This window comes from Sus scrofa, chromosome 18 (assembly GCF_000003025.6).
Source record: "Sus scrofa isolate TJ Tabasco breed Duroc chromosome 18, Sscrofa11.1, whole genome shotgun sequence".
Lineage (NCBI taxonomy): Eukaryota > Metazoa > Chordata > Mammalia > Artiodactyla > Suidae > Sus > Sus scrofa.
In genome coordinates this window covers 7,712,200-7,726,454 of record NC_010460.4, presented here as the reverse complement: position 1 = coordinate 7,726,454, position 14,255 = coordinate 7,712,200, and the positions used below count along the sequence as shown (strand labels likewise).

At 43.6% G+C, this 14,255-nt stretch overlaps 1 protein-coding gene across 1 annotated transcript; it reads right to left on the bottom strand.

Moving 5' to 3' along the window:
- PRSS58 (protease, serine 58) lies at positions 990-10,486 on the bottom strand. Its single transcript, XM_021079191.1, is given in 5 exon segments — positions 990-3,892; positions 7,581-7,839; positions 8,054-8,196; positions 9,808-9,936; positions 10,423-10,486. Coding segments are annotated over 5 exon segments (969 nt in total). The 3' UTR covers positions 990-3,518.

Below are 14,255 nucleotides of genomic sequence, written 5' to 3'. Positions count from 1 at the left end.
GCCAATATATACAGGCCTTCGCATTTGGTCTGCAATTATTCCTCGAGCAAGTTCATTTTTGTACATTGTCTTCGAGAAGCTAAGAATTAGCTTGCATTTGGGAGAAACAGCAGCATATTTTCACCATCATGTGTAGGCAGTCCCTGTGCCTGAATGGAGTCTAACGAACTTGACAGTCTCAAAGTTTTCTATGCTGGTCTGCTCTGTGGATGCTGCCCTGTTGATAGGACTAGACAAGGAGTAGCAAGTTTCCCAGATATCTTTGGAAAGACAGATGTGTGGTGACAGGTAGGTGACATAACCAGTAAACATATAGTCACCAGCTTCTGCAGTAGAGCTTGTGAGTGGTATTTGGGTTCCTTCACTGAAATGAACATACCTTGTGCTCTCTACTGTAAGAATGTCTTAATTTTATATATCTCATTAGGATGTCATGCTCTGAGCCATTTCACACCATTTGATGAGTGATCTACAAAGTTGCAAGTTTAAAGTGAGGCTGAGTCAAGAGTTTCCACTGTGGTGCAGCTGAAACGAATCCAACTAGTATCCACAAGGATGTGGGTTTGATCCTTGGCCTCGCTCAGTGGGTCAGCATTGCTGTGGCTGTGGTGTAGGTGGCAGCTATAGCTCTGATTAGACCCCTAGCCTGGGAACTTCCATATGCTGCAGGTGCAGCCCTTAAAAAAAAAAAAAGGCAAAGAAAGTGAGGCTGAGTCAGAAAAGACTATCCAGCCAGCACAAGTTGAAGTTCAATTGGCTTTGTTTGTTGGGTTTAAACTCTGTAGATCCGGGAGTTCCTGTCATGGCGCAGTGGAAACAAATCCAATTAGGAACCATAAGGTTGGGGGTTTGATCCCTGGCCTTGCTCAGTGGGTTAAGGACCTTGCGTTGCTGTGAGCTGTGGTGTAGGTCGCAGACGTGGCTCGGATCTGGTGTTGCTGTGGCTATGGTGTAGGTTGGCAGCAACAGCTCCAATTAGACCCCTAACTTGGGAACCTCCATATGCTGTGGGTATGGCCCTAAAAAGGACAAAAGATAAAAAAAATACACTCTGTAGATCCAATGATGCTAACCACATCTTTTGCATAGTCAGTGAAACTTAGGGCAAAGCTTAAGACCATCAACCCCGAGGTCCCTAAACTCGGTAGCAAAGTCAATGGTAATTTTTTAGGAAATAGCTTCTGGTTTGCTACTAGGGTCCGATAGAGACTAAATGCCAGCATCCAGATCACTAGTTGATCATGAACTTGCTCCAGGTGGGGCCACCTGCCTGTCTTTGTTGTTACCTTGGATATGCTCATTTGCACTTCATCCTCAATTAGAAGCATAGATGGAACAGAGGTCCAAAGAAGTTGCATAAGCAACTGCTCTGGGCAGTCTTTCCTCAACCCACACTTAAGACCTCAAAGAGATTTCTCCATCAGCGGTTTACTGAGGGTGAAAACATGTCACCTTGATTGTGCATGGTTTTGTTTGATATATTAGTACCAACTGTACAAGTCCTGCTGCGATAGTAAAACCCCCCAGAGGGACTCTGTGAAGGAAAAAGGAGAATTGAATTATTCTCAGGGGACAGAAGTTCAATCCACAGATATTGTTCTCTTTCCTGAGTTCAAGATTTACATGAATTTCTTGAGAGTAGCTGATGGTCTGCTTTCTGATAGGACTCAGAAGGAACAAGGTGGGGAAATTGGGGATAAGCCATTTGAGGAAGGATTTCATAGTAGGATTTTTTCACAGTCACCCTGGAACAGGAAAATATATCATTCTGTGAGAGTTCTCATCAGAATGCTATCGCAGCAAAAGACTTTAATGATCAGATAGACAAGCTGATCTCTTTTGAGGGCCTTGTATTTTGTTTGTTTCTTTTAGTGTTTTTAAAAATGGCTTCATGAACAAAGGAGCAGAGGGACCAAATGGAGCACATGCAGGGACTTCTTGCAAAGACCCAGTTTGCCATTGTCGGCAACCAATCTCATCCTTAATATAACACGGGCAGGTCACAGCACTTCAAGTCTCCCACGAACCATGTGGTGGTGTATGGGTCCCTTCCCATCATCGTCAGAGTAGCTCTTGGTGTTCACTGAACAGGACATATTCTAGATTTGGATTTTCTTTCCCTTGCCACTGTCACTCTCAGCACTACCATCCTTGAATACCTTGTGTATTGCACAAAACTTTCCAACCAAGGAATTTACCTTACAGTGACAGTGGTGAGAGAGTAGGCTGATGCCCATGGAATTCAGAGACCTTAACATATGCTTTATCGCCTAGAATCAGCTGGCCTTGTAAGTAGGATCTGTTGAAAGTTTAGCACCATTGCAAGCTGGGAAATGTCTCCTGCAAAAACCGTCTGTTTCTCCTATAGCAGAAAATTCAACCAGTAACATACATGAAGGTGAAGTGCTCACAGCTGCATTGAATAGTCCACACACAATGTCGCCTTTCAACACTGCAAGCTAGGCTTTATTGATTGAGGGCTTTAGAACCCTAGCAAGGACAGAACTTACTGCTGGAACTTCTGCTTCTTGAGAGGAGTTCCCTCATTCCCTGCTGCTTCTTCCCTAGCTGGACTGTAAGGCTCCAGTACCTCACTTGTAATGGCCACAGACAGAACTCTCTAAAGCTTGTTTTTGTTATTGTGCTTTTGATCTTCAAATTGCCAAAGGCTACTCCCCGTGGAAAACTACCCATGGAAACTCTTCGAGGGTAATAGGAGCTATATAGGTGAGATGAAAAGAGAAATGGGAAGGAAGAAAAATGCAAGAATGACAACCGGAGGAGAATGGAACTCCCGGGGCAGCTGGAGTACTAAGGGCACACATGCAGGTATTGCAAAAATCCCTCCTGGGCTCCCTCTTTCTCTGTGTCATAAGCCCCAGTTAACTTTGGCTTTAACCCCTCAGAGCTCAAGTCCCTACTGAGAGTCCTGCAAAATGAATGACCAGAATCTGTGTCCAGTTTGGGCGAGGAGAAACCAAGTGCCCTTCCTCCCAGAGTCCCCGCCCCTTAAATCCTCTGCCCTCCCCAGGACTTTGATTGAGTGCCGTCCTTCCCAGACTTCCTTTTTCCAGTTGGCCTGTGTACCTCGCCAAAAGCACATGCTATTGAATTCAGTGCAAGTCGCAGGCTTTTTTGTGACCCAAAGTATCAATCAAGTGGTCTTTCTTTTCAGTCAGTGATCAGTTTGTTAGAACACAGTCCCCAGTTTGTAAATGCCAACTAACTGCCTAAGGGGTATGGAATTTGCCATCATCATCAATAGTGAAGGAGGAAGGACTGCCATGTTTATAGTCCCAATATAGGTAGGTACCAATCACCCACTCTGTCGGGCAGGAGTGAGACAGATGTAACTCTGGAGACTGGTTAGATTTAATTCTGAGGCTGGACTTGGGGACAGGTGATGTCACAGGGTCTAGAATTCTGCTATGGAGCCCTGGAGATGGTTTATATTTAATTCTGAGGCTGGACTCGGGGACAGATGGTATCACATGGTCTAGAATTCCAGCTGTGAGAGCTCAGTTATTCCGGATGGTATTTTCAATCCAGGGCATATAGTTAATGATTCTGGTATAGATGCCAACATCGGCTCTCAAAACACATCCGTCCGCAAAAGTCAGGATTCCTTGAAGTTTCCCATCACACACTGCGGGAGCAGCTGTGACTTCCTGCCAGGAAAAAGGAACCTGGCTTGTTTTTTCTGGCCAAGGAACACAACAAAATGGGCAAATGAAGGCATCGAGGGTACTTACCTTACAGGGCTGCCTCCTTCCGGGCACAATGCCCACACACAGCATGGTGTCCCTGATGTTGTAGGTTTTATAGGCAGCACGGCACTCGGTGTTGGAGATGACAGAGATGTTCACGTTTTGCAGGGAGTCAGGGCCCTTGTCTAAAGGAAAGAAAAACGTAAAACTTCCTCCCTAAGAGTTAGAGGAGACCCAAATTTCTTTTCTCCTCTCCCTCTTTTTCAACATATTTCATCTCCTGGCAGAGAGGAAAAGGGTTTCAACACTGAGAGAAATCAGAACTGGGGCCACTGAGACAACAAGAGAGGATGGGATTCACCGTTTCTCATGGTACAAAGTGTCTCTCTCCTTATAAAAGTGATTAAGTTCTTGCAAGTTATAGGTAACTCCGAGACACATTTGCAGTCAAATAAAACATGACTTGAAATTTTTCTGGAAATTCAAGCATTATAAAGGTGCCCTTTGAGTTGGAATTTTTTTTTCTTTTTTAGGGCTGCACCTGTGGCATAGGGGATTCCCAGGCTGGGGGTCGAATCAGAGCTACCGCTACTGGCCTACACCACAGCCACAGCAATGCAGGATCTCAGCCCTGTCTGTGACTTACACCACAGCTCACGGCAGTGCTGGATACTTGAACCCACTGAGTGAGGCCAGGGATGGAACCCACATCCTCATGGATACTAGTCAGGTTCATAACCCGCTGAACCACAGCAGGAACTTCCTGAGTTGGAATTTTCATTCAATTTAATTTTATTCTTTGTGCTTTTGTGCTCGTTATCTGCCCTGTATTTTATATTCATCGCTGACTCCCTTCTTTTCAAGCTGAAATGTATTTGACATGTGACATTGTGTGAGTTTAAGGTGGAGAACATATTCATTTGGCACATTTAAGTATTGCAGTCTGATTGCCATGGCAGCAGTAGTTAGCACTGTTAGCACATCACATCTTTATCATTTCTTTCTTTGCATTGGGAAAAATTAAGATCTAGCCTCTCTGCAAATTTGGTTATAACACAATATCACTATCTGTATTCACTATACTGTGCCTTAGATCTCCAGAACCTACTTATCTATTAGTTGCAAGTTGGTACCCTTGCAACTCCTAATAGTCTCTCCTAATTTTTAGACATTGAAGAAATTTGGAGAGCTCTATGTGGAGTTTTTCATTGGTCAGATCAAAAATAGTATCTGTTAAAACATAAAATCACTCAAAAAGTGATTTTCTTAAACCCATAACCCACAGGGTCTCTTGATTCCTAATTCAGGTTATTTCCTTTATATCAATGGTTCACAAATATGATGAACCGTGAAGACCCACAACACAATTAGAAAAACAAGAACAAAATAGTATCTAACAAATACATTAGTTGTTCTTGCTGAGGATTCTTCTTTGGGGAGAAGTGTTTTGAGATTTTTTTTTTTATGAGAATGGGTTTTGAATATCTTTATTTGTAAATAATATGTTAATTCTTTAAAATAATATGTTTGAGATTCTTTGCCTTACTTTCCAGTTCATCAACAACTGTAGGGCTAAACATTTCTTTGGGGAATGCCATTTTAGGAAATGTTTACTTAACTACTTCATGAGCCAGAGCAAAATAAACTGCATTTTTTTTTTAATACATCACATCTCTTCTTGCCTCTTTTTGACAGATGAATCAAACATACTGTTTAACAGAAGGACATTTGCCTATTTCCAAAACTCAAATTGTCTCTCAAAGGACTACTTATCTAGAGGACGTTAGCCTGAGTGAAATAAGCCAGAAACAGAAAGACAAATACTGTCTCACTTACATGTGGAATCTCAGAAAGCCCAACTCATAGAAACAGTAGAATGTGGTTGCCAAGGGCTAGTGGATGGAGATTCTAGAGGGGTGTGTTGATCAAAGGGTACAAACTTACAGTAGGAGGATGAGGACGTTCTAGAGATTTAATGTGCAACATGGTAATGATAGTTAATGTTATTGTGTTGTGTACTTGAAATTTTCTAAGAGAATAGATCTTGTTTTTTCACTGTACACACACAAACGGTGAATGTGAGGGGGTGAATAGGTAGTTTGGTTGGGGCCGTAATTTCACAATGTATATGCATATTGAAACATGACTTTTTGTACCTTAAATATATACAATGTTTGTCTGTCAATTATACCTTGATAAAGCTGGGGGGAAAAGCATTCTATTTTTGAGACCTAGTCAAGAAAATGTACCCCAAGGTCTGAAGGTATTTACCAAAAAGTAGTTAAAACGATTTGAGTAATGGCATCATCGTTAGGATTAGTGTATAGCTACCTCTTGGCTTTGGTGAAAAAAAGTGGAGATCTGGTGTTTCCGTCGTGGCACAGCAGAAACGAATCTGATGAGGAACCACGAGGTTGCAGGTTCGATCCCTGGCCTTGCTCAGTGGGTTAAGGATCCAGTGTTGCTGTGAGCTGAGCTGTGGTGTAGGTTGCAGATGAGGCTTGGATCTGGCGTGGCTGTGGCTGTAGCTGGCAGCTGTAGCTCTATTTAGACCCCTAACCTGAGAACTTCCAAATGCTGTGGGTGCGGCCCTCAAAAAAAAAAAAAAAAAAAAAAAAGAAAGAAAGAAAGTGGAGGTGAATAGAGGAATGTAATCTGACAGGTTGTTTAAAATTAATCTCCTTTCCATATTATGTTTAGTGTATGATGTATAATAAGTATATTCAAACTTACTCATGAGTGAAAATGCAGTGATCATTCTTCCTAAGGGATTCTATCATAGCTTTGTTTTTCTTCTTGTTACTCCCACCCCCCTACCTCCAGCACTCACTCCCACTTTGACTAATAGCTACAGATGGTTGATTAGAATTTGCATGAAAAGCAGAGAATGGAAAAAAAAAAAAGCAGAGAATGGGAGCGTGGGCTGACAGGCACAAATCAAGTTTTTTCATGGAATCTGAAATGTGTGACATAGAAAAAAAGCTTAGGAAGAACATGAAATCAGTCATTCTGAATTATAAATAGAAGAAAAAATAATCCATTGAAAAAAATGATAGTTGTTTTTCAGTTTTCTGAAGAAGTGATTGGAAGTTCATTTTCAGAACGTTGCCAGTTCTGAATACTTCAGATATATTTTTCTTAAGCTTCTGTTGCTCTGTATCACAATTTTGCATATGAAAGTTCTGCATGATTCGGTGCAAGATTATTTATGTATTACTCTAGTGTTTAATACATAAACATCATTTTGTACTATTTCAGGGATGTCAGTTTCTTTATTGCCTGAAATGGTTTGAAAACCTCTGATAGGAGTTCCCATCGTGGCTCAGTGGAACTGAATCTGACTAGTATCCATGAGGACGCAGGTTCGATCCCTGATGTCGCTCAGTGGATTAAGGATCTGGTGTTGTCATAAACTGTGGTATAGGTCACAGATGTGGCTCAGGTCTGGTGTTGCTGTGGCTGTGGTGCAGGTTGGCAGCTATAGCTCCAATTGGACCCCTAGCCTGGGAACCTCCATATGCCTTGGGTGTGGCCCTTTAAAAAAAAATGAAAACTTCTGATAGAGTTTGCACCACATTTTAGGGTTCAGAAAACTGAGGCTTCAACGATAAAGTGACCTGCTGTCATACAGCAAACTGAGACCAGAATGCAGATGTCTTCTTTCCACTAACCCATGTCGATCAGATATGAAAGCAAAGATGTAGAAAGATACAGGGGGGAACAAAAGATTGCAGGACTCCTGCCCTGAGGCTCTGGGGGAGGCAAAGGAGATGAAAGGATGAAGGAAGAGGTTAGAAAGAACCTCACTGGGAAGGACGGCAGAAGCCAAGCGGGGAAGAGGGAGAGAGGCGTTCTGGTTCTGGTGCCACTCACAGATGTCACACACATGGTAGGCCCAGGTGGAGACCATGCACAGGGTGTTTTCAGCAGCGGGTTCTCTGGGCAGGCTGGCCAGTTTCACATAATCATTGAGCTCAATGTTGTCACTTAGCTTGATGAGCATGAGGTTATGCTCGATAGAAGTGATGGAGAATTTTGGGTGATGGATCATCTTCTCATAACCAACCACTTGTAGATAATTTTCTTCTTTGAGATTTGATGGCTTTGTAATCCCAGTATTAACTGCAGCTTCCTGGAGCAATAGGAGTGTTCATGAGAGGACATACAGGTGGCTTATCCATCCCGAGGGGCCTTTGTGGGCTCCTCCCCTTGGCCTTTATTCTTAGATGGAACAACCCTAGGAGGCCTCCCTAATCGCATTTAATTGGGGGGGGGTGTCCCAGCTGAACACCCAGGATTCTGGTCTGGGCCCACCCAAAGCCTAGGGTGGCACTGGGGTTTATTACTCACGGTAGGTTACAGTGTGCAGCGGTGATCACCCAAAGCGGGTGGATCAGGACTCCAGCACAAGGCAAGTAATCAGATTTCAGGTAGACCATGTAGGGGGGTGTGATGGCATCTTTGTAGTCTGGATCAAAGGGCAAAGCAACTGGAGAGAGAAAGATAGACCAGAGATTCTGGGATTCTTTTTTTCCAGGTACTCATTGGAAAAAAAACAATGGCAGATAACTCCATAAACCCAAGTTCTCCTACCCTTCCCTCCAGAAGCTTTATCTGTGAGTTGAAAGTGTAAACTGGATTACTTTGTTCTAAAACATGAAGAAAATGATGGGAACATAGGTATTTTAAAGGATAAAAGGCGTTTTCCCTTTTAGCTGTTGATAAATTCTCTAACTTAAAATACAACTTCCATTAAATAACTTCCACGATTCAGGGGATATATGTTCAATCAACTCATGGAGGACTTGCTATTTGCACTGTTCCTGGAAGGCTTTGACCAATCTTATCCGTTCTCCTGACCACGCAAGGCGGAGTGACAGGTGTCGTTTAGAGAACAGAGCAAAGAGAAGAAATCATTTACTCATTTAATAAGTAAAGACTGAGCATCTAGTACACGCCAGGCTCTATTCTAAGGGCTTGGGCTATATAGTGAACAAATCAGAGAAACAGTTCTACTTTCATACATTCGAATGAGTAGAGATATTCAGTCATAATACATCACACATAAGTAATTGGTATAGTTTGTGTGGTGTTGATTGATACAGGAAATGAAGAGAAGGCAGTAGCAAGGGTATGCATGCATGTGGTGGGGAATGCCTTGTCAGTATTACATCAGGAGTCAGGCTAGACCTCATGGCCACATGAACATTGAAGTGCAGATGAGGGAGTTAGATAAACAGATATGTGGGGAAAGGAATTCCAGGCAGAGAGAATAGCTTGGGCAAGAGTCCTAAGGCCCATTTAAGGAACATGACACAGGACAATGTGGTTAGCTTGGTGGGTGACTGAAAGGGCTGGGTCAAAAAGGTGGTGCAGGAGTTCTCATCATGGCTCGGTGATTAGTGAACCTGACTAGCATCCATGAGGATGTGGGTTCGATCCCTGGCCTTGCTCAGTGGGTTAAGGATCCAGCATTGCTGTGAGCTGCGGTGTAGGTTGCAGATGCGGCTCAGATCCTGTGTTACTATGGCTGTGGTGTAGGCTGGCGGCTACAGTTCTGATTGGACCCTTAGCCCTTAGCATACCCTGTATTCTGCGGGTGTGGCCTTAAAAGTTAAAAAGACCAAAAAAAAAAAAAAAAAAAAGTGATGCTGGGCTTTATAGAGTGGACTTGTCTTCTGAGTGAAATGTAGAAACATTTCAGGGTTTTGTGTAAAGGCGTGATCATTTCCTTATGGAGAAGCGTTGAGTGTAGGCGCATAAGGCAAAGAGGCCTGTTAGGAGAATAATTTGATGATCAAAACAAGAGATGATCATATCTTGGGCCATAGAGAGCAGTGGAGGTGGCAAGATGTGATTGAACTTGGGAAATGTTGGGAAGACAGAGCCAACATTATTTTCCAAACAGACTGAATGTGGGGTGTGAGAGAAAGGGGATTGCTGAGTGTCTCCAGGGTTTTTGCTTGAGTGACTGGACTGTGCCTGGACAAGGCCATAACCCTGGAATGCTCTGCTGAGTCCATTCATTGGACCCCTGCTGTCCACCCTGGACTCCACTTTTCATTCTCTCAGGCCACCATCAATCCTGTTCCCCACAGGCCCACAGTCAGGCCCCTGGCTCTCTTAGGAGAGGGTCTGATGTTGGGCTTCAGTGTCCGGAGCTCCCCAAAAGTCATACAGCGTGGAGTGTTTGACTTCAACCTAAGGTGAAGCAGGCAGGCAATGTCACCTGGTGGGGACGGCGGCAGTGGTGAAGGAGAGAGGCAATCCAGTACTTGTGGTTGGAACCTTGCCTCCTGTCTTTATCCATCTTTCATAATTCCCCCGGGGTTTCTCTTGGGCAAGAAAAGAGAAAAATATGCAGATACTCACCAGGCAGGTTCGAGAGAGCCCACACAAAGATAAACTTCATAATGTATCAACAGCCATTTCAAAAATGAGGTTCAACTCAGGGTCTCTGAAAAGGATGACAAGGAGGAGAGAAAAGGACTAAGCCAGGTAAAGTAAGAGAGTGTTCTGGGGTTGGAAAAAAAAATGTCATCTGAATTCTTTCCGTAGCAAGATCTGGTCCCAGAGAAAGTGTCCATCAGAGCAGGGGGTGGTCGCAGGTGTCAGAGGGACAAAAACAGAGACCATGTGCTTGGCCCTTGTGACAAGAGAGGATGGATCTGGAATTCAGAATTGCACTCTTCCCCTTCAGTGAAGGAATACCTACGTTGAGAGATGTTGACGCTCACAGCATTTCCTCTGGTCCCCTCTTTGTAAAACTCAGAAACCATGTCCCTCTTTGAACTACATGCAGGCGTCTGATCCCTCCCATCTTTGTGATGCTAACCCTCATTTGTGTGACACTGACATTTATATCCAGCGACCACAACCCAGCCCTCTCCTGCTGATCTTGCCCCATCTGTTGGACACTAAACTCCTCCTTAGATATGTTTCCTGTCACACCTCATCCATTTCTGCAGTCAGCCAGCCAGCCAATGATTCACATTATGTGCCTGACTTGTGCTAAACTCTGTGCTCGCTGGAGAGGATACCCAATGCAAAGACACTGACTGACTTCTAAGAGCTTATAGACTAGGGAGAAGAATAGGTACCTAAACAGGCAATTACAAAACAGTGCTAAAAATCTAGGTATACCATGGCCCAAGAGAAAATATTTGCAAAAGATATACCTGTTAAATGCGTTGTTTCCAAAAGGTATAAAGGAATCTTAAAACTCAACAATAAGAAAACAACCCAATTAAAAATTAAAATTAAAAATTGGGCCCAAGGGAGTTCCCATCGTGGTGCAGTGGTTAATGAATCCGACTAGGAACCATGAGGTTTTGGGTTCGATCCCTGGCCTTGCTTGGTGGGCTAAGGATCCGGCATTGCCGTGAGCTGTGGTGTAGATTGCAGACGTGGCTTGATCCTGCGTTGCTCTGGCTCTGGCGTAGGCTGGTGGCTACAGCTCCGATTGGACCCCTAGCCTGGGAACCTCCATATGCCACAGGAACGGCCCAAGAAATGGCAAAACAACCAAAAAAAAAAAAGTGGGCCCAAGATCTGAACAGAGCTTACCAATGCATTAGTCTGCTCAAGCTGCTATAATAAAATAGTAGACTGGATGGCTTAAAAAAAATAGATATTTAGTTTCTCATAGTTCTGGTGGTTCACATTCATGGTCAAGGTGCCAACACATTTAGTTTCTGGTGAGAGGTCCTTTTCTGGCTTGTGGAACAGCCTCCCACTGTTTTCTCCTGTCGCTTTTCCCCTGCATAAAAGCACAAAGAACCAGTTTCTGGGAGTTCTCGTTGTGGCGCAGTGGAAACGAATCTGACTAGTATGCATGAAATTGAGAGTTGGATCCCTGGCCTCGCTCAGTGGGTTGGGGTTTTGGCATTGCCATGAGCTGTGATGTAGATTGCAAACTTGTCTTGGATCCCACATTGCTATGACCTGTGGTGCAGGCCAGCAGCTGTAGCTCTGATTTGACCCCTAGCCTGGAAACCTCTATATGCTGCAGGTGCAGCCCTAAAAAGCCAAAAAAAAAAAAAAAAAGTGCACTCCAGTGTTCGTGGCAGCATAAATTATAATAGCAAGATGACGTAATCTAATTGTCCATCAGAGGGCAAATACATCATTTACATAGGCAAATATATATATACACACACATATATATGTATACATAGAAAGAGTGACACTACAGAGTATTACTCAGCCATAAAAAGTGAAATCTTGCCATTTGTGACAACATGGATAGATCTAGAGGGTATCATGCTAAGTGGAGTAATAACTCAGAAAAATAGCATGGTCTCACTTATATGTGGAGTCTAAAGAACAAAATAAAGAAAATGAAAACAGACCCATAGGCACAGAGAGTAAATGAGTAGTTTCCAGAAGGGAAGGGGATAGGATAGGAAGTTGAAAACTACAGACAAATGGAGATAATTAGTAAAGCAAGTCCATGAGGAAGTCAGAGGAAAAGAAATCCACATCCCAAGTGGAGAGAGAAGCTGTCCATAATAAGGCTTCGTTTCCAGGAAGGATGTGAAAAAATGAATAAGAGAATAACTCATTATGTTGTCCGCTTGGGTGGTAAGTGAAATGAGGTATCTTCTGATGGTTTCAGTCTCTCTGCTCCCACACCAGAGGTCATCTGCTGAAGGTGAGCCCTGGAAGGTGGAGGAAGAAAGGGGAATATGTTTTAAATTTTTTGATTATAGTTGATTTACAATCTTCTGTCGGTTTCTTCTGTACAGCAAAGTGACCCAGTTATACATTTATATACATACTTTTTTTTTTTTTTACATTATCCTCCATCGTGTTCAGGAAAATATTTGAAATGGCCATTATGGAGAATGATATAGATGACTAACTTGGAAAGTAGAGGATGGTCAGTAAGGATTGAAGACGTAATTTAAGAGTTACACAAAGTTAACAGAATCACTTTGCTGTGCACCTGAAACTAACACAATGCTGTGAATCAATTCTATTTCAATTAGAGTTACAAGAAGTGATCCCATGAGCATTTTTTTAAATGCTGGGACAAACATAAATGTGATTCAGTAAAGGGAGCAGGGAGCACTGGTCAGTTAATTAGAGACAAGACGCAGAGAGTAACTAGGAACAAGCCCACTGGAGAAGACAGGCAGAGGTGTGGCTGGGCCAAAGAGTACATGAAGAAGAAGCCTGGCTGAATTAAATGGGATTAGTGTCCAAATTTTAGGGATGGTTTTTCTGTATGTACCAGGCTAGGCCGTGCTCTTAGTCATAACCCAGCTCTTTTTGTTGTTACTGTTTTATTTTGTTCGCTTTGCTTTGCCTTGGTAGGAGAGAAATAGCATCCACACCCAGAGTCCTTCAATATCCAGGAACCAGCCCACCTCCTTCCTGGGGTGGAATTCCAGTCCTCTTCGTTCTTTGCAGAGTCTTTTTCTCCTGTGGCATGATTCTGTCTGCTCACCTCACTGGCTGTCTCTCTTCCTCTCTCCCTTTTTAACAGATCACCCTATGTCACACTGCCCCTCTCCTACGTGCAACCCTGTAGCCTCTCCTATATGACTTTGAGCCCCTACTATTGGGTCACCTGGCATGCTTTCAGTTCTGAATTTTTAGGTCTCCTAGTCAATGGGTTTGGGATGCTGTACGTCTCAGTATATGCCAATGTGAGAGAAGCACTATACGTCCATCAAGCTCTTCCCAATAGCACAGACCTCTACAAAGTCTGCACCTAGGTAAACACAGAAGTCCCATTTATTCATTTTTATTTATTTTTTTATTTTTTGCCTTTCATCCTTTCTTTAGGACCACACCCGAGGCATATGGAGGTTCCCAGACTAGGGGTCTAAACGGAGCTGTTGCTGCTAGCCTATACCACAGCCACAGCAATGTGGGATCCGAGCCATCTCTGCGGCCTACACAACAGCTCATGGCAATGCTGGATCCTTAACCCACTGAGCAAGGGCAGGGATCGAACCTGCAACCTCATGGTTCCTAGTCGGATTTGTTTCCGCTGCACCATGACGTGAACTCCCAGAAGTCCCATTTGTTATTCTCCAGACATCACCTGAGAGTTGCATGTCTCCAGCTGTCTGCTCGAATAGATCAGGTCCTTCAAGGATCTCAAATATAATATGTCCCATCTCTCCTGAAACATCCATGCTCTTGATCTGTTGCACAGGAAAATACTGGTTCTTTTTTATATCACCATTTAGAACCACCATCTACCCACGGTGCAAACCAAAAATTCCCGTGTTGGGAGTTCCTGTCGTGGTGCCGCAGAAATGAATCTGACTAAGAACCATGAAGTTGCAGGTTCGATCCCTGGCCTCACTCAGTGGGTGGAGGATCAGGTGTTGCCGGGGGCTGTGGTGTGGGTTGCAGAGGGGGCTTGGATCCTGTGTTGCTGTGGCTGCGGTGTAGGCCAGCAGCTGTAGCTCCGATTTGACCCCTAGCCTGGGAACCTCCATATGCCATGGGTGCGGCCCTAAAAAAACAAAAAGGCAAGAACCCCCCCAAAATCCCACATTAGCTCTGACTGTTCCCCTTGTTTCCACTCAG